This window comes from Zootermopsis nevadensis, unplaced genomic scaffold (genome assembly GCF_977971745.1).
Source record: "Zootermopsis nevadensis isolate Lab colony 2312 unplaced genomic scaffold, Znev_1.0 Znev_ptg000021l, whole genome shotgun sequence".
Classification (NCBI taxonomy): Eukaryota; Metazoa; Arthropoda; class Insecta; order Blattodea; family Termopsidae; genus Zootermopsis; species Zootermopsis nevadensis.
In genome coordinates this window covers 11,092,395-11,113,062 of record NW_028259153.1, presented here as the reverse complement: position 1 = coordinate 11,113,062, position 20,668 = coordinate 11,092,395, and the positions used below count along the sequence as shown (strand labels likewise).

The 20,668-nt window shown below is 34.6% G+C and overlaps 2 protein-coding genes across 3 annotated transcripts; both read right to left on the bottom strand.

Moving 5' to 3' along the window:
• Window positions 1–664: 664 nt before the first annotated feature.
• On the bottom strand, window positions 665–9,744 carry O-fut1 (O-fucosyltransferase 1). 2 transcript variants are annotated; one of them, XM_087353098.1, is made up of 8 exons: window positions 9,569–9,744; window positions 9,366–9,481; window positions 8,703–8,826; window positions 7,282–7,473; window positions 5,320–5,492; window positions 3,857–4,093; window positions 2,770–3,042; window positions 665–2,514 (listed from the first exon to the last, which is right to left on the bottom strand). In XM_087353098.1, exons 1-7 carry the CDS (start codon window positions 9,717–9,719, stop codon window positions 2,836–2,838), a joined length of 1,200 nt encoding a protein of 399 aa, XP_087209224.1. In that variant the 5' UTR covers window positions 9,720–9,744; the 3' UTR covers window positions 665–2,514; window positions 2,770–2,835. The 2 variants fall into 2 exon arrangements, with proteins under 2 accessions (XP_087209224.1, XP_021914177.1); XM_022058485.2 differs by having other exon boundaries at window positions 665–1,938.
• Window positions 9,745–11,732: 1,988 nt separating this feature from the next.
• Window positions 11,733–20,634, bottom strand: Tctp (translationally controlled tumor protein). Its single transcript, XM_022058495.1, has 6 exons — window positions 20,479–20,634; window positions 20,093–20,163; window positions 14,814–15,001; window positions 13,613–13,728; window positions 13,361–13,507; window positions 11,733–12,056 (listed from the first exon to the last, which is right to left on the bottom strand). Exons 1-5 carry the CDS (start codon window positions 20,504–20,506, stop codon window positions 13,392–13,394), a joined length of 519 nt encoding a protein of 172 aa, XP_021914187.1. The 5' UTR covers window positions 20,507–20,634; the 3' UTR covers window positions 11,733–12,056; window positions 13,361–13,391.
• Window positions 20,635–20,668: the final 34 nt, after the last annotated feature.

Sequence of the window (20,668 nt, the reverse complement as noted above, 5' to 3'; positions counted from 1 at the left end):
TCTGCCATCTGTTGACCGAAAACATAATTAAACACAACTAATGGCCTCTATAGTGAAGATGGTTAACCCACGTTGTTGAACACAGGAAAAGCGATTGAAACGATTTGCTGATGCAAAAAGTTGACAATGGAACCACGGTTCCGGAGAATCTGACGTAAATACGTCTCTTCAATGTATTGAAATGTAATAATTCTTGTATAAGATAAGTACCTGTAATATTCTAAAACGTTTTTACCAGCACAAAATTATCTAGTCTACGATGCACTTCTTCTACAACCGATTCACAGCTCAGCTCTTTCCTCAATAACGAAAGCGGATTGTTGACGGCAGTAATGTAACACAACAATGCCGAGTAAACATATGACGCAACAGTTTCTTTGGTAACAACAATGCACGCAGGGGTTCATATAAAATCTGACCATTGTTGTCGGTCCATATTTACACATTGTTGATATGGATCTTACACAACTTCGTTACACCATCTTCGTTATGCTTTTTTGCCGAATGACCCTTCCGCATAGACGTATTTACGTTAAAATATATGTGGTTGTTCGTTATTTACCTAGAAATATCACAAATTTATAACACAGAAAGAGGCAGTTGTGGCATTACCCTGCGGGGACCAGGGAACAAGGTTGGAAACATCCATTTAGGCCTCCTAGTATTAACGTAAATCAAATTTAATTATAATCAAACATTCTTTTCGAGCCTAACCTTCATTTTAACGGGATATACATATCACAATGAATTTCCTCTTTGCAAGTACATTTGTACTAATCAACTTTTGCCTCTATGAAAATTCTGTATGTAAACTCTTGCAATAAATTATATCACATTCTAATGGATACCACATTTGAGCATAATCAATCAACTTTATAATTTATACTAACTCTTCTGCAAAAGTCATAGCCATCGATTTGTAATGGTATGCAGGTGCTGTACTTTCTTTTTTAACAGGCCTTAGAGATAAACAACCCAAAAAACTAACAGAGATTAGCTTAAAAATTGCTTAATTTGATTCATAGTTTCTTGATAATTCACTCAACTTGTAAATCTGATGTGCAATTGGAATGTAACTCCATCTACATTAAAACTATGAAAGTAGCTGATTGATGGGTGCATTACTCATACATGTTTATTCCTTTTTACCTCTTTTAAAAATGCAAATGATTTTTTTTAAATTTAGAAAGTAATAATGATACACACTATGCAGATATTGAAATATTGTGATATTCCTGAACTGCTGAATTTTGAATGTATGTTAATGTAAAAGTTACAATTTAACAGGCATGAGAAGAATTAGTCCAAAAATTAAATTTGCACGAAGTAGTTTGGGAACGACTGTAGACAGACTTCTGCATCTCTATTCATGTCATGTACCTAGTTCAAAGAATGGTTTGAATGAAAATGAAGGGGAAGGAATTTTTGTATGTGAAGTGTCTGCAGAATGTGACGCCATAAAACAATTTTTTGTGGAAAATGTCCTAAGTGTTATCAGCAACTGTGTTTGCGGTTCATACATTACTTTGTAGAAGTAGAAACACTAGAATAAACTGGTTATCAGAAATCATTTTACTATATTTTTTTCTGACACATAATTTCGTACTTGTAGCCCACAATTTTAAGTTTGACACTGAAATGAGTGTCGGGTAAGTGAGTAGATGTATGAGAGAGTCTAATTTGATTGTATTTCAAGATGGTGTGACTACAAGTAATTGGCCCATTTATGTCTGAGAGATACTCAATTCAATCTCACTTTGTACCACATCAAGAATTTCTTCTTGTACTTTTCCATAGTTCTTGTAAGCAAATAATGTGACAGTACCTTAGCATAGGCCATGACTGCTTCCTCTACAATTCCTTCCAATGCTCCATTCATATCCTGACACCTTTCAACTGATGTACATAAGTACACTTGATACAGCATCATCAAATAACCTAAGAACAAACAAATATCAAACTATATCTTCTTCTTCTTCTATGGCGCAACAGCCTGAAGTCGAGCCTTGGCCTCCTCCCATACGGGAGGTTTTCTATGTCTTTTGAAGTTTGCATTTATGAGTAGTGAGTGACATGCCCCACTGACTGCACAATTTCTACTCAATCCTGATTTGTCTGCTAGAGACATCTAGCAGTGAATCAGGAGAGACTTGGGTGAGAAATGGCCACTGAATTTTGCTTACAAAACATCTCGTACATGCTCGTAAGGTTCTTTTACATGCCGTAAATCTACAACATGGGACCGCCGACTTTACTTCCCCTATGAAGGAAGTTGTGCTACGAATTTTTATCACCCTTAAAAATCCATCGACCTCGGCCAGGTTTGAACCCGCGAACCTTGGGTCCAGTGGCGAGCATGCTAACCACTAGTCCACCGAGGGCGATTATCAAAATATATAGTTACACAAATATAATTAATTATAAAGATGGCTGTCTTCTGGGTTGTAGTGCCATGTAGTCTGGTAGAAGTTTACCGACATTTCAGAGGTCCTTGCTGTATCCATCATCAGGGCTCTGAAATATTGGTAAACTTCTATCAGACTACATGGTGAGAATCTCAGATCCTACATAATCAGTTATAATTTCATGCAATGCATTTAAAATTTTAAAAATAAAATGTTGGGCTATAAATAGTAATTTATCACACCAACACAATTCAGTTCATAATTTCATGCTTCCTCTTAAAATATTTTAAACATTAATGCTGTACTACTGAATAATGATTTATGTTCAAACACCACATGACATGCAAAAAATACTTCAGCTTACCAAAATAACCAAACATTCCTTGTTCCAAAGTTTTTTTTCAATGTGCTCCATTATGAATTAGATATTCTACAACTCATCATGTGCCTGGTTTGCATTAGCTGATGTACGCTCAGTTGGGAAAGCCCAGAAGGATGAAGGCAAGCCACGAGCATCTCTCTCCCTCTTGACAAAAGCAGAGAAAGATGATATACAATTGCCAATAAAGTGATTTGACTGACCAAGAATTGCCAGCTCAACATGAGGATTGGATGGTTCCAAACGATGAACAGTGACCTTTAAAAAAACAAAACAAAAAAAAAAAACCAATTGAGTTAATCGGCTTATAAAATTAAAACTCAATTTGCATACAATTTCTTCATTTCATGAGTCTATGAATAAGGAGGTGTCACTTGGGAAAGTTACTTGAAGACCAAGAAATGTGACCGTCCCACGAGCCAAGGACTAGTCTGCAAAACACAACTTACATTTATAATTACAGTGTCATTCATTACATTGTACAGAAAGTTGACATTCTCCTACTTGTTCATATAAATTATAATGGAAACAGGTGTACATCAACGGACTTGAGACATGGTATTCTGTTCCACCAATACTTATGCCATGCCATGTATAAAGTCCTGATAATAACAACAACAACACTAAGACGACTGATTCTTCTGTGCAGCAACTAGCAATACTGGTGAGATGGTGCATCTTGAATCACAAATCCATAATTGGACACTTATGTGTCAAACTGTAGTCAGCATTCATTTAATTTTGTGGTCGCAGTATTTTATTAGTACAGTGGTTTGTTTATCAAAAAAGTGGACAATAAACTGTAAGAATATAGGATAAACACGAAAGATTTAGTGACAATGAAGAAAAGTGCCCTATTCTAGCTCTGGGAAAAATGAGGAAAATAAGCTTCTAGTGGAACACTGCATCTCTTTTCTCCAAACAGGTTAATGTAGTTGATTTCTAGACATTTACAATTTCAGCCAATCTCAATTCTCAGAGGTATACTGTATGATTTTTTTAATACATTACTCACGCAGAGTCTCTATTTATTAAATTGAAATATTTTCTAGTGTAGAAATGAACTGCTCACCTCCATTCTCTTAAGTGCCTCTGTGAGGTCAGTAATCATGTGATTGCTATCTGAAGCAACAAACACTGCTACAACACCTTTCATATTTTTCAGTACCCTTTTAAGTTGTCTCACAATAGTCTCTCTGGAAGGGAGACACATTTCTGTAGTAGCTACACCACGCTCATTTTGATAACCAAGGCACTGGGGAGCTGCAAACAGATTTGGACTGTAGTTGATGTGTTCACATGCACGAACCTATGGAGTAAAATATATAATGAATACAAATAATGTAAGTGATGAAACAGAAATATAAGTTTCTAAAACAAAACATTAGCAAATATAAAATAAACAAACAAATAAACTATTAACACTATAAAGAAGATACTAGTACCATGCGCGTTTCAACCTCAAGAGGTCATCATCCGTGGCAACAAGGAAATTAATTAATTTTATCAGAATGGTTTAAAATTAGTCTAAATATGGTTTATAAAACAAATCATGAAGTTGAGTTCTTTACAAAAGCATATCAAGCAAGACTACACTAGATGTTGGTTTCACAGGAGTTGAACTCTGCACTTAGCTATTGATCCGATGGTCCGACAACCGTAGCTGGTCTGCGGCGAGCCGTTGTTGCGTCGTCCATATCCGTGAACTCCAACGAAGCGTGGGCGATGGATGACCTCTTGAGGTTGAAACGCGTATGGCACTAGTATCTTCTTTATAGTGTTTAATAGTTTGTTTGTTTGCTTATTTTATATTCTAATACACTATACGGTATGCAAAGTTTTAAGATTAGCAAATATGATAAGCATAAACATTTGAATATCAATAGACTCTGGATAAAGTCACAAGGAAAGAACTTCAAAGCAGAAAGAAGGGAATAGCCACTAAATTAAGTAAAAAGAAAAAATTCACACACCTTTTTACGTGTGAGCACAAAACATGTATGGATACGTATAAACTACTATTTCTTTAAAACCACTAAACTTAACTACTAACGGTGTAACACATGGTCTTTAGAAATGATACTAAATGCAAAGATTGTGGTGGTAGTCAGTATGTACAACCTATGATTTGTGGTGGCTGCCAAAGCTCGAGGAACTTCTGTTAGAGAGAGGATCAGGCAGGAATTAGGACTAGCATAGGCACAGAGTTGAAAAGGAAATTATTTGTTTATACTTCCTCTTTTGACAAGTGCTATAGCTTTCTTCTGCTAACCAATGTTCATAATATGAAGTAAGACCTATAGCTTTTGTGGTGACAAAATTCAGTGAGGTCTTCATGGGCATTCAGCTGAGTCAAGGATCTGATATGTCAGAATCTTGATGATGACTGAGATGGTTCTTGAAAAGTCAGTTTTTTATGACAACCTAATGTGGCTGGTTATCCATAAAGTCTTCGCTGAATTCATAATATGAGTTTTAAAAATTCTGCACTTACGTTAAAACATAAATAAATCAGGAATGAAGCAGATACTGTACCCAGTCTATTCCATTACGCAAATGAATTCCTATAAAAGCTCCTTTTGGAAGCTTTTGCCTGATAAAATCATGTGCTTGCCCTTGTATTGGTTCACTCCAATGCATGTATCGATGTAGTTCACGATTCTCAAGTTGGACTGGAAAGCTTGCAGGAGCCCCAGTAAAAGCAAGAACTGAAAATAATAATTTGAAAACAAATCCAATATGAAATATGAATTTCTATAATGGTAAAACTGGTCTTTGTGGTTATCATGCAGTCTTGTATGTGGTTACCAATATGTCACAGATATAATCTCTTTATCTCCAGTGATACATTCCTCCAAAACGTTGGTAACCACATACAAGGCTGTGTGGCATCACAACCCAAAAGACCACAATCTGTTTCACTACATACTATAAAGGCAATAAAAATGCTTATGGATTCTAACATTTATATAGTAAAACCATTTATGATTGTTTTAATAGGAAATGGGGGGAAAAAAGATGTAAATGTTGATAAGAAAATTAAAATGTTTTGTACTTTGCAGGTATTAATACATAACTGTAATAGTTACTAAAAAATCTAAGTTTTAAAGGATATGATAAAATATTAAATTTGTTGCACAGCATAAAAAGGACAAAAATGTGGAGGTGTACAACATTTTATCTCATGTAAAACCTATCTAGTCTGAAAATGAATGCTGTGACATATGTAATTCTGAATCAATGCCATTTCCCCAATATGCACAATAGTCTGCACTCACCTTAACACAAATAGGGAAAATGAAAAACTAGGTTTAGGCTTTTCCGTACATGAACGGGCTGTGTTGAGATACTAGATGGGGCAAGAATGAAGAGACGAAATGCCATAATTCCAACTCATATGGATTTTAACTTCGCATAATTTAACCTAAAGAGATTTGTGTCATGTTCCGGAACCTGTTTTTTCACTTCATCAAATTTATTGAAACATTTGTTCACTCTCACACTCAAACATTCACTGTCAGTTTGTTGACTGGATCCTTGTTTAATTAATGATTCTGTATATCAACTGCACAGATTTGGTCATATGGGAAGGCAATGATAAAGTAGTATTTACAGAAAATAGAGAAGGAAGTGACTGCATTTCTGCCCAAGAATTTTCATACCGAACAGAGAAAGAAAAAATTCAATGAAGATTGCCAGTGTTCAGTGTAAAATCCAGAATGGATTATCTCTGAAAGTGCATGTTAAACTGACGCTCAGTATCAAAATGACTGTTACCATTACTGTATTTTTGCGGAACTTGTGTTAAACAGCTCTAGCAGCTTCGTCAACACTAAACATCAAAATTGTTATACTATAGTAGGACTAAAGTAAATCACAGTATATTACTGATCAAGATGGCTTAGATCGTATTACTTCTTTCTTTTATTCGCCAGGTGAATGATTCGAATCTCCGGCAAGACACAAACTATCCATGGTTTTCCTCACTCCCATCAAGCAAATGCTACCATGAAATAAACCCACTCCTTTCAAGTTCATCCTTACACACAATTCTAACCTAACAATCACTGCAGTTGATAGAGAGTCATTAAATAACTTAATACTCCCCTCTAATTTACGATTCAGAGGGGTGTGTGTTCAGCATTTATTACATAAGTCTGCATCAACTTGGTCAGTTTTTGTGGTAACCTGTTACAGAGCAAGGACAGTAGAAAAATGTCACAATTGGACATCATTTTGGTACACCATGCTAAGTTGCAAATTTTCTAAAACTTTCATTTAAAAACCTTCTTTCAGGTAAATAGAAAAGTTTAGATCACTACAGAAGCCACAGTTAAAATCATAATATATTCATCCTTGCCATTAAGATAATATTTTTATGGAAAATATCAGCCTGCTTGTGAATTATATGCTTTATATGTGAAGGATAAACTCACAGGGTCAGACATTTCAGTTCACGACAGACTTAATTCTCAGCTGACAATATGTGATACATACCGGGCCATTTATGTGATGGATACTTCTCACTCCACTTTGCAGACATATCATGATGATGTATGTCATAATGCAATGGTCCATAAAATTCAGATCCAACAAAATCCACATTAAATGTATCCCAGAATGGTCCAAATGGATTCCCTTCTTTTGCATTACATCCATTGCCATCACCCCTAGGAGTGTAGCAAAAAGCTGACACAACAATAAAACAGACATAAAATATGATACAAATCAAGAATGCACATTGATTCTTAAAAATCAAAACTCATCTAAAAGAAAACACAACACATCTCTCTTACAAAGATCAACTGGCTGATGCTGTTTACAGAAATAATTCCTGTTAACACAGAGAATTACATGAGACCCATAAACACAAATACAGTCTTACAGTTTGTTAAAGCAGGGGGTACACATAGTTAACACTGCATTTAACCCTAGTTTCATTAAATAATTTCTTGTCTGCCATGATGAAAACTTGAGTGGAAATTGGTTGTTCGAGACACTTATGAAAGAAAAAATTTTAAGATAAAGGAGATATATTCCTGTGAAATGTTGGTAACCACCTACAGGAGTACATGACATCACAATCCAGAAGACCATAATCCACATTATCACCACCTTAAAAATCTCAAATTTCATACAGACAAAATAATCATACAAAATATTTTTTTGGATTTTATTTTTTTAAATAAATGACCTTTCTTCAGATGTTTCTATAACTAGATGGTATTGTCTGTTGCTCCAAATATTCTAGATCAGTTTTCCACAACAGTTTCTACAGTATTATACAGAACTCACTTCTCTTGTATCTTGTTTTTACTATGTCTGTTTCTATTTGGTGAGAGATCATAATTTCTCTACTGCCCAATATTCTGTAATGTAAACTCTTTACCATCATTCTAGTAACCCCATACCACAAACTGAAAATATGTAAACATCAATATTTCTCATTCCATTGCATTCACCATAGATATTTTAGTACCCCAGCAACTATTTAAAATGCTGTGATAGTACCTAGCTACAATTTCAGCTTAAGATACTACTTTGGCCCTGCAGATAATACTAAATGAGCACAGGAATCCCTTCTAATATATAAATCACAGTAATCATCCCTATATGCTTAAAGTACATGTGTAAATAAAGAGTAAGAGAAATTTTGAAACATCTTGGTGTGAAGCCAATAATCAAATATACAACATTCAAAATATCTTATAAATGATCAAGATGTTCCATACTTCTCTTCCATTCTGCCATAAACTTACAACAGTTGCTAATTTTGGCACAGGAACTGACAATTGAAAAAACACATTTAATATAGTCTCCCTCCTTTCAAATAAAAGTAAAGCATTTACTAAATGTATTGTGTAGATTGTTGATGTCACAAGAGCTGACAAAGCATTTAAAAATTATATAATACGTACCTATCCTTTTTTGTGGTGGCCAGATGTCAAGAACTAAAGTCTTCATAAATTTTTCCATAGTCATAACCCTATGGTAGTTCAGTAAAGGTTCAACTTTAAAGTATGTATCAAATGGAACTTGAATCTAAAAGAAAATATAATTAATAAAGTAAATATATTTTCATTTTGATAGTGGTATACTCAAGTAGTATACCATCTTCATCTCCCAGTAATCTACTATTATGTATATTAAATCACATTAAGTTTTGTGTTTCAAAGTAGTTCCAGGGGTATGACACTGAGAAAGGCCTACCAGCATGGGCAAAATTTACCAACCCATGACATAAATAGGGCAACTGAAAGCATATACATCAACTATTTGTATGAAAATGGGCCAAATACAGCTTTAAATTACTCAAACTGATATCCTTAACACACACTAAATGACAATGCCCTGCAATTTCTCTCCGAAATATGCATTTTCATCTTACTTTATATATGCATTATATAAAGCATGGTTCAAAGTGCAGATTAAGGAAAGTGTCCTCTGAATTTAACCTAACCAAATCCAGAAAGAAGCATTTGTGTGGAATAAAAACGACCCTGAATGGGATACCTACATAACTGGTTAAATACCGTAATCTGTACCATAACCCACGAATGGATAATACTAATTATTCTTACCGAGCGCGGTTCTCCGTACCGGTATTCCACCCATGGTGGCAGTACTAATGTTCGATTCACTCCTTTAGCAAAACCAAGCGCGCCCAAAAAGTGATCAGCTTGATTGCCTAATCGTCCTAAAGAACGCAAACAAGAGGATCTTTTACAGCATAACCTCTAAATATGAAAACAACACAATTAGTTGGCAAGTTTAAGTAACTTACCCATACAGGGGCAATAAACGATATACCCATTATAATCGACTCCTTTAGCTGTTACTGAATTACTTATCATGGAACTACTTAGCATCATATAAAACAAAAGAAACCATTTATATTTAAACCGGCCTCCAAAAACTTCATTGTACACCTCCATGTTGATATCAATGTTAGTAGTGGCAAACCTACCGGTAAGTTACAACATGGAAGTTGAAATAAAACGGACTTTTTTAAATGTCTTTATAAACATTCGTTCTATTTATAATCTTAATAAATATGAAACATTATACGTAAATATTAGTCAGTATGTTTTAAAAGGTTAGAGATGTGGTTACTTCCCTTACTTGACCACCACTATTCACTATCACATTTAGGTTCTGAAATATATGGCAATTTCCTTACCAGTTGTCTTGAGGCCAACTTTATAATAAACGTTATGTCGCAGTACTGCTCATACTATATAATATGCTGCTAGAGGCTAACTTTTTGTTATGTTAAGATGCAAGGAATCTAAGGCTTATTTTAGAGTATACCTGAATTCCTTAAAATGTCTGGATTGTACAGATGATCGAGACATGTATGGAACAGGGGGATATTTTATTCCCCAATAGTACTTGACCAAAATCTTTAACACTGGACCAAATTTTTTCAGTATTCAAAATGAGGAATACCAATTTCACACCACTTTGAATTAAGCAATATACCTGACTCAGAATCATTCAAATGTTTTCTCCAGTATCATTTGGTATTGGTACAAACTGATCTATACTTAACAATGATCAGTATTTGTAGAAAATTTTCTGAACAGAAATGGCTATTACAGATCAACACTGCTACCAGTCAGTCTAGTCATGACACTAGGAACATAATTCAAATTTTTTGTTTCATACTGCTAATGCCACACTGTGAGCAGTTAATAACAATTAACATCTCTCCCCCTATAGCACCAAACAAGACATTATGTGGCATTTAAAGTAACGGAGACTTCATGCTTAAGGAAGCCTTCCACGGTTCCCTTTTCCACAATTATTTTCTCATCATATAAATTCTTTTGAATGTACAAAGTATTTTCAGGTACAATCTGAAGAAAGGAAGCAAGCAGCACCTATATAAATCTACAAGAAATAAGGCCCAAATTACTCGATTTCAAAATTGAGTATTAAAACCATGCAAGTCCAATTTTAATTCATTCTGAATTATTGTAAGAGTAACATAAGTATTTGTATTCTTCCCCCCAAAACCATAGTGATCAGAGAACTAGATGGTTAAATGAGAAACACAAAATTTTAATAGGAAATAACATAACACATCCAAAATCTAGATGGGGAAACAATACATAAAGTTAGGTAAATGAGCATGGTCCAGCTGGCAGCCCTAGGCCACTTATAATTACTTAACCAAGTTTTATCTCACCTGCTGCTTTGTGTGTGCCATACATACTATTAAACAAGTGGTTGTAGCAATAAAAAACGTAATTCTGCAATAATTGAAACACTGTTTAACAAATTTATATCTGAAGACATACTCTTGTAATTTGGCATATATGAAAAAGTATTGTCGAAGACAATGAAAACTATCTTGTTAGTTTTCAAGAATAGTGCCATTAAGGGTTCCTTAGGGCTCTGATTCAATGGGAAAACCATTCTCAGCCTGAAGGGAAAAAAGTTGGACATTTTACATGCACCTTCAGAAGCTTGAGACTTGGAAAAATGGCAAGTCATTCAATTATTACAATCTTCTTCTGAACCTGACAGATAACTACAATTCTTTTAAAGGGCTACACAATATATTTGCATAAATTAACCAAACCAAGTGCTAAGGAATTTAATTTTCAGTACAGAAATATGCATTTCATTACAACACAAGAAATAATTTCCCTCCATGCTTACCCTATCTACACTGTTCAAATTAAACAAGAAGTATTTCCCCCCACCCAAATGCCCTTGCCAGTGTAAATGATTTGTTATATCTTTCATTTTGATGGGAATAACAATAACCTCTAAAAAAATCAAATTTTATGGGTATAATTATCTGGGCAGCTATCCATCAACACACATAAAAAAAAACACCTGAACAGTTCTGTGTGCTGATAGGGAACAGGAACAATGTACCCATGAAGGGCATGACATCTGGAAACTCTTCATCACCTTTCCTCTTTTACATGACAAAATAAATGTAAAAATGTTTTATTCCATGAGTAACAACAATCTGATCAGGTTTCCAACTATTGTTGAAGCAGTGTTTATTGCAAGATCATGACCTCTTTATGTTCCAAGCCACTTCAAGGCAATCAAATCTCTCACCACCATCTTCCAGTATAAATAAATATACAAAAGCACAGATGATGTCACAGTATTTACAAACAATTTCAGTTCTTTAGAAAACTTTTCACCAAAAGAAGTTTGTACATTATAATTAAAGAAAACATAATATGATGACTCTCCAGACCAAAGATGACATGATGGCCTTGCATTTTAGATTGTGTACACTCCACCTGTAAAAGACAACAATGATAATTACAAAGTCAATTTGCCTTCTCTTGAATCCAAATATGTGGAACTCATCATATTGACAACTGCAAATAAACAAATAAAAGTTAGGAATTCTAAACCTGACAGTACAGAACAACAAACTCAGTGTCACTGTACACTGTTTCCAAGGGGCTCTGTAATAAAGGATTTAAAGATATTACTTTAACTTTACTCATTATGATGCAAAGGATATATACCATCAAAAGTACAAGAAAAAGTCTATGCCACTGAAATGTCTGCTCTAAATACAGGAAGTAGCTGTTCCGGGTAACATAAAACTACGTTGCAAATCCTACATCTAAATCTCATTCAAGAAACACTAGTACAAATACACATAAACACTCTTTGTTAGTGTTAACACAAAAGGCACTTTTAGTATATTCAGTTCAGGTTAGGTTCATTTTAGTTTGTCGTCTCAACCCCATGCCACTTAAAACTGTGCACGTTTAGTGTGCATACTGAAAGTTTATTGGACATGTTACTTTTGCATGTGTAGCGCCATGCACCTATTGTAAAATACTGATGCGTGGTATTAGAACATGCTTTCATTCACTGACAGTACAGTAATGTTTCCACAGACCTGGCAGAAGTACTTTTTTAGTGCAGGCTAAGCCACTCAGTAACCAATTTATGAATTGGAAAGCACAATGATAAAATCTCATTAGTTTGTAAACTAAAAAAATTCTTGTGCCACTATATTAAATAAACACTTCATTATGTAGTGTCAAACTCAATTATTTGAAAATCCAAAGTGGCCAACAAGTACTGGTGAAGTGGGAAGAGGGACATTTACAAGATAATATTATGAAGATGGCTGCTTTCTGGATTGCAGCACTGTGTAGTCTGATGACTCATCACCCTAATGATGGAAGAAGCAAGGACCTCTGAAATGTTGGCAAACTTCTACCAGACTACATGGTGCTACAATCCAAAAGACGGCCACCCTTCTTTGGACACACTGCTATTAGAATCCTACTGATCTAATATTAATTAATCACCATCTAGTAACATCATAAACTTCATATTAAAGGAGTCACAGTGTGTGAGAACAGCTTGAAAATTTCAGATATCAGTTACACAAAACTTCTGAGACAAAGAGGACTCAATGAGCAGCTACCTTAACCACCTGAATGCATCTCATTCTGTTACTGCCTGTCAATTGCTTAAAAACATAGCAGTGTATGTGGAACATTTTTAAACATCTTATAGGGTTTCAGTTACACCACACTTATATGCAGCTCTAAATGCAATTAAAATGTATACTTACATTAACCATTCAGGTTCAGTATCAACCTTGCCTAAACCTTTTCTTCTTCTAGACCATGTTTAAAAAACATTAAAACAGGAATACTGTCTCCATCAATATCTCTGTACTCAAGCATTGCAACCATTCCATCAATGTCCATGGATTCACCTATATATAAAACAAGTTAAACCAATAATAATTTATGTTAAACCAAATTAATGTAAAATCATCTAAACAATTTAATATTTATACACACCCAAAATCTAGACAAACCTGTGAAAAACTGAAGATCCTTAAATCTACCCAAAATATCTTTCATAACTTTATTTGTATTGATTTTGAAAACACCAACTTCATCTGGGCTCTCCGCTTCCAATTTCTGGATTAATCTGAAAACCCAAAAAAATAAACACCTGAATACATAAACCCAAAATAAATAACTAAAACATAGTTCATATAATAGGATGTAGCAGAACAAACTGAGTACCTTCAAGTAGCTAAAAATAAAGTTTATATGGTGCATTTCACAAGACATTTGGATTGTTAAAACACACTGCAAGACCCAAAAACCTTAAACAAAATCTGCTATACAGATGGCACAATATATCAGTTTATAGAATATGAATTGGAATACTGCTGTTAAGTAGCCAACTGGTAGACAGACAGATATCAAGCTACCTGTTGTCAATTATTTGATTAGAAAATGGAGAACTGTTTCTTACCTTCATAATGGCTATTTTGTACAATTATGATAGTGTTCATTAAATGCTAGGGCAGTTCATGGATAAGCATAATAAAACAAACTAAACAGTTATGAAGATATGAATAATAACAACACAATAAAAGTTAGACCCTACAGTTCATGATGGAAAAGACATACCAGCTACTACAACATGTCACCAAGTGTTGAGATGTCATGAGACAGAAACATCTGGCTGGATGATGACCATCCATAATTGTAATACTCATGGTTTAGTTCTAGTATTATCAAACAATACAATAAATACAAATGGCAGTTTGACACAACTGATACCTCTAATAAAAAAACATTGAAATATTTTTTTCCCAGACTTTAAAGAAGATGCAGAACTGTTCAAGTGTCTATTACAGGAAGAAAAAACCAATTTCAATAATTACAGCGCGCACACACACACAACTCCAACTAAAAGGGCTTTCACTCTCTGAAGCCAAAAGCTTGTCAAACTACTTAATTCAATTTACCAAAGGGTACCTCACCAATACAAAAATCAATTTGTCAATGCTCAAGGAAATAATTGCTGTTTACTCCAAGAATCACATTACATCCATAAAATCTGCAGGCAAAATACACAGAGTTACTGTGAAGCCAGGACATGCAGTTAAAACAGGGTTTAAAGTGTTAAAATTCTTTAATTTTCTACAAACTTTCCAGCGTATGGAAAATATATGATTAGGTTAATTAACGCAATAGCATGGCAAGGCAGTAAGCACCAACTTTTTCATGTATTCCTTCAGGTATGCTGTAAAACTCTTCTTGTCTCCAAAGGCATATGTTTCATGAAGGTTATGGTTCAACACAACATCAACACCACTTTCTACTGCTTCATCTACCCCCTCAGAAGCTTCTTCAGCAGAGGGATTAAATCCTTCTATTTGGACATTACCTTGCTTTCTTGTTATAAGCTGAAACAAATACATAATACACTTCAATTACAAGGAATCTCCTTGTTTGAGACCATTCTAAAGAGGTAATTAATCACACAGACTTATATGCACTTTACATTTTGTTTAAACATATTTAATTGTCCCAACTAGTTTCATAGATATACTGAAACGAATATTCCAACAATCATACACACACAGCCTTTCTTGGAGTCTATAAACAGATGTATTGGCCTATAGTACTTCCATTAAAGAAACCAATGCAAGTAATTATAATAGAATTGTTCTTAGAAATTAAGTTTAAACCCTTTCAACTCTTCTTTCCTGGCATATTCTCTGCCTGTATTCATAGCATAACAGCACAAACATCTACTATCTATCAAGTGACAAGTATGCAGAAAAAATGGAACAGATAGCAGCACCCATTTTGTCCTATAAAAACTCACTGTTAAAACAGGAGCCATAGGAAGGAAAAGTAGATACCACTCAACACCAAATTTGCAAATAAATTAGTCAATAAGGAGTCTAAAATTATATTCAGTTTGAACAGAGCGTTGTAAATATGTTGACTAACAAAACAGCATACCTATAACATGGTCCACTATGCATAATACTGTACGAAACTTTTAATTCCATCTGTGCTGGGCTGCTTCCTACAACCAAAACATCCAATGCACATGTACAATATATATAAAAAATGTATAAGTCAGAAGTCATTCTGTGTGTTTGACCACACTTTATCCTTTCAACTGTCCTACATTTTTGTAATAAGCAGATTTGGTTATTACAGGGTCCACAAATGGGACTGGACTGCAGTAGAATCTGATTATTTGGGGCAGCCACATAATTCAGCCAGTGTTCTAGTCCCGATATGTCCCAATTAAACAGAATCTACTGTATTGTAATGCCTATGTTGTAGGCTATTAATCTGGAAAATTTGTAGAAAATAAGTTTAATTATAGCCAAACCCTGAAACAATGCCCTGTATATACCACCCCCCTTACACTGTACACAGCAAGTCCCAGAACATAAATTCCCTATGTAATCTCAAAACGGAATCAATCCCCACTAAGCACCAATCATACCAACTGCCATGCCCCCAACATCCGTGGGAATACAAATATACCATTAAGCATTATAATAAAGCCCAACAGAGTTCCATGCCATTGTTTCAATTGGCTGAACAGGTAACTCCCTAAAATATTCAGTTCTATGCACACCAACTTCTGCAACTACACTGTCTTGGGAAAGGAGTTCAGATGTTCTTCAGGATCAGAGGCATAATTAGTAACAATTCAAATCCAGGCAGGTGCAGTAAATAAACTTACTACTGGAAGGTGTTGATTTAAAAATGGAAATATTACCCAGAATAAGCTGTACACAGGTAAAATTCCAAGAATTTTGGCACACTTACATTATTCAGTTTCAATAAAATCAACTGACTGGTCACAGAGTAAGGAAGTTGGGTACACAAAGATATAGGTGCATATATTTGTATAACACAGTAAAGAAGGCAGTGTTTAGTGTTGCAGGGGAATGGTGGGGGGAAGCGAACATGCACCTTTAGAGGGTGATATCCTGGTGCTCAAAAATTGTCCCCACACAATCACACAGCTAAAGAACCAAATTATGGAGGAAGTGCGAATCGATGGCATTTCAATGTAACAAGTGGTGCAGAACTTGAGGAAACTGTTACAACCACAATGGAGGACAATTAAAACATGCTACTTTCTAGAAAAATGCATGGACAAAAACCTGTAGTGATTAAGTTTGTTTTTAAAACAAATGTTCCAATCCACTTGCCTATGGTAAGGTGCTGAAAAACATCCAATCCCATTTTTGGACCCTGCATTATGAAGTGTTCTGCATAACAGATGGTCTTGTTCACTACACCTACCAACATGATTAAACAATAGTGACATAATTTACAATGCTGGCCACAAAATTATAACATGTACAACATGTCACTTATTTTACCTCAGTTGTTTCCTCAAATACCATAGCTTTAATCAGAGCAATAATATTCTCATTCATTCTAAGAGTCATATACTCTTTTACATACTCCAATTATTGCTTCCTTGGGTGATAAATGACTGGTATTTCTTCAAGGAATTCTATCACTGGGAATGCTTCTATATACTGATCTGTGATGTCTAATATGACCTCCAGAACAGTTCATTTCAGGGCCACTGGTTTACAGTAACCTTCATCACAGTTGTGTCTTTTTAAGTTTAAATATAGCACTCACGATTAATTAGTACTATTCATCTCCTATACATACACAGACCCAGTAAATAATTTTCTTATTTTAGACAAGTGCCAACTCTATTACACCTTACAATGAAAACTATTTATGTAAATAAAAATGGCTCCCACTACCTCACAACATATTCTGGTTGGATTACAAGAATACAAAGCTATATAAATTGCCATCAAAGAGACAAAATTTTCACTTTCCACATATCAAAATAACCTCCTCTGAGGAAAATTCATAAATGTAAAAGTTCAACATCCATTAGTAGATATGGGTTAACAGTATACAGCATCCAAAAAATATGTACACACATTCAATGAATGAAATAAAGACATTTTAACAAAAACAAACCATTACATATGTAAGCACTGGCACTCAGTGAATTTGAAAATCTGCTGTGGTGTTCAAAACGACTACCATTAGCTTCATAGCACAATCAACATAGGTGAGCGACATTCCGTATTACAATGTGTGTACAAATCTTTCTGGGACACCTGAATGTGTACAACTAAATGTATTAAGGTCATCCTGTACTCCACTCATACCATATGTGAGGTTTGACTTGTTATATGTATGGAAAGAAATTCAGATAAATTTATATTCTAAATACACCCCTGCCACACAAGAATGAAATGAAGTAACAATTATTCAAAACAACCAACAGTATAATAGCAAAAAGAACACTATCTTTTACAGCACTTACATTATATTTTTAGGAAAAGTTGTCCACTAGACCATGAACGTTTAACACTGTGCGACCAGACTTTCCATAACTTTTATAGCTTCCTATTCTCATTGTATGTCTCTCACTTTCACCCACAGATTTCTTACTTCTGCAGTAGACAAATGATAAACAAAATAATATAGCATGCAGAGCTCCCAACACTGTATCACAAATGTTGGATATTAGAGCATGCATATATTCAGTACACGAATGACCATTTTTCAGATATTTAAATTTCATAGAACTATATACACACACAAAAATGCACATGTGCGCACACAATCACACACACACAATGCAAAAGATCTGGCTTCAGATTGCAAAACAAAATTTTAACTATTTGCTACAGTGATCAAGTACACCAGATTTTATCCTCCCTTACTGTGATGAAGACTTGTTATGGACTTATTGGGTGGGCAGCACTTACTCAATATTTTTCTGAGTGTATCCTCTCAAGTTTCTGCAAACTCTTGCATGCTTGAACAAAGTTCGCATTTTATACCATATACTTTTGTCACACATCTACCATCTACTGCTTGCATCATGGTATGTATGAAATTTACATGATGGATTCAAAGATAACATAAAGGTTCCTTGAGAAAACAGATTCTGATGTCAGTTCTAGTGGCGGCAAGCAAACATGAGTACACTGACCCCCACACAATTCAGTACCAGCAACAGCTCTGAATTTAAAATGGTGCTACAACTGAGAATACAGCCATCTTCACTTGGAAATATAAATGTATATCTAATTTTATAGTTCTGCCGTTTTCTTGTTTTTGTCCATTTAACACTTCATCAACCACATCAGTAACACCAAATAAGATCTGACAACATGACTACAAATGTTGAAATGGAAAGGATGTGAAATCAAGTAATCATAAGGATGGAGGTACAGATAAAAACCACACAAAAGAAAATTAGAATAATAGCAAGCATAAAAAGAAGAGGAACTTGGATAACTGTTTACAAAATTGAATATACTTCCCTTACAAGTGAATCCCTACTTTCATTACTGTCCGCTGTTATCGACAACATGGAGAAGTTCCAAACAAATTGACATACATAGCATAAGCATGATCAACCTTTAGAAGAGTGCGAACCTTACTAGTAATCAGAAAGGTGCTTACTATGTAGGGATCAAATTATTCAATAATCTTCCAGGTGGCATTAAATGTTCAAATCATGATACACACACACCCAAAGCATTCATATTCATATGATGATGTTCCACCCCTTGGTTTGTACTATGAAGAATCTACTGTGTGTAAATAATTCTAATACTCAAGTCTTTGGGCAATTCAAATGCAGGACTATCCTAACACAAAGGAGTAATTTAAATCATTGCATAATAAAGTACTAGTTAAATTAGGCAAAGGCTTCCTCCCACATCCATTGCAAATCATTATTCATGAGTTCCAGCTGAGTTTTATCTCTGATTAACTATGTGCATTGGAAGCTAAACTGACATGGCAATATACTTTGACTTCAGGTACTCCGACTACTACTACCTGGTAAAAAAATAAAAGTTACCTCCACTAATAATAATAATAAAAATTCAGGAATATGTAGAATGAAACTTAAAATCAAATTTAAATTTCAGTCTTATTTACCAACCTGCAATACAAGTTATACAGTACTTCATAAATGTATTCAATATGCTTTTCATCTACATTTATATATTGAATGAACTAGTCAGCCTCAATTTTAACTCTGTGATCTGTTAAACAACTCACATTTCCCCCCTTGTTATCAACCACATCCCCATTCTTAAACTGAGTCATCACTTTGTTTACCTTCCAGACAGCCAGTAAAGTGAATTCATAATGAAAATGATCTCAATTTAGTGTTGAGCAAAAATACCAACACAGTAACCTTAACAAAACATAGAAGCAGTCTGGAAGACCATACTAGCTGCAAACGTTTGGAGCACCATATTAGGTAAGGACTGAACACCAAGATCATAAACCCTTCTATCAAAACAAGACATCCACAACATAGGAATAAAGCATAAAAAACAACAACACATTTCTACTCACTCCTTCACAATATTAATCGGGGGAAGCTGTACTAAACTCCGAAATACGTCTTTCAATATGTCACAGTATGTTTAACGGTTTTACCTGATTCTTACCTTGCCATAGACTTCATATAACACTTCATCAACAAGCTTTATTTTGAACGTATCTGAGAACATCTCATCACCTGAAATATCATATGATTAATTAGCAGTGGGAACGAAGTACAGTGGAAGGAATGACAAAACATAAATAAAAGTTTAAAACAGGCCAAATTATAAACACAAGGAAGGATACAATACAAACATACGTGTAGATTTAAGAAAAGCCTTAATTCACGATCACTGAAACAACATACAATGAACTGTCAATCTTAACAGCAACACACCTAGATACAACCTAAGTACAGGAAAACTTAACTTTCACGATATAAATTTCAGAAATGCAGTAAACACAAAAATAATATTTTCTGCAAGTACAAATCATAAATATTAATAATTACCAGTAAAAATGTCCTTGTAAAGCCTCATTATGGAAGATGGTTCGAGATTTGATAACACAAGCACCAGACACAACGTTCGTCACCCTGTTGAACGAACCGGAAAAGGCCTTTATCAGAAACTGCACTGCCCAGGCGTGTTAGGTACTTCCTGTTTGTGGTAAATTCCACGGCAAAGCTATGCACTACCCCA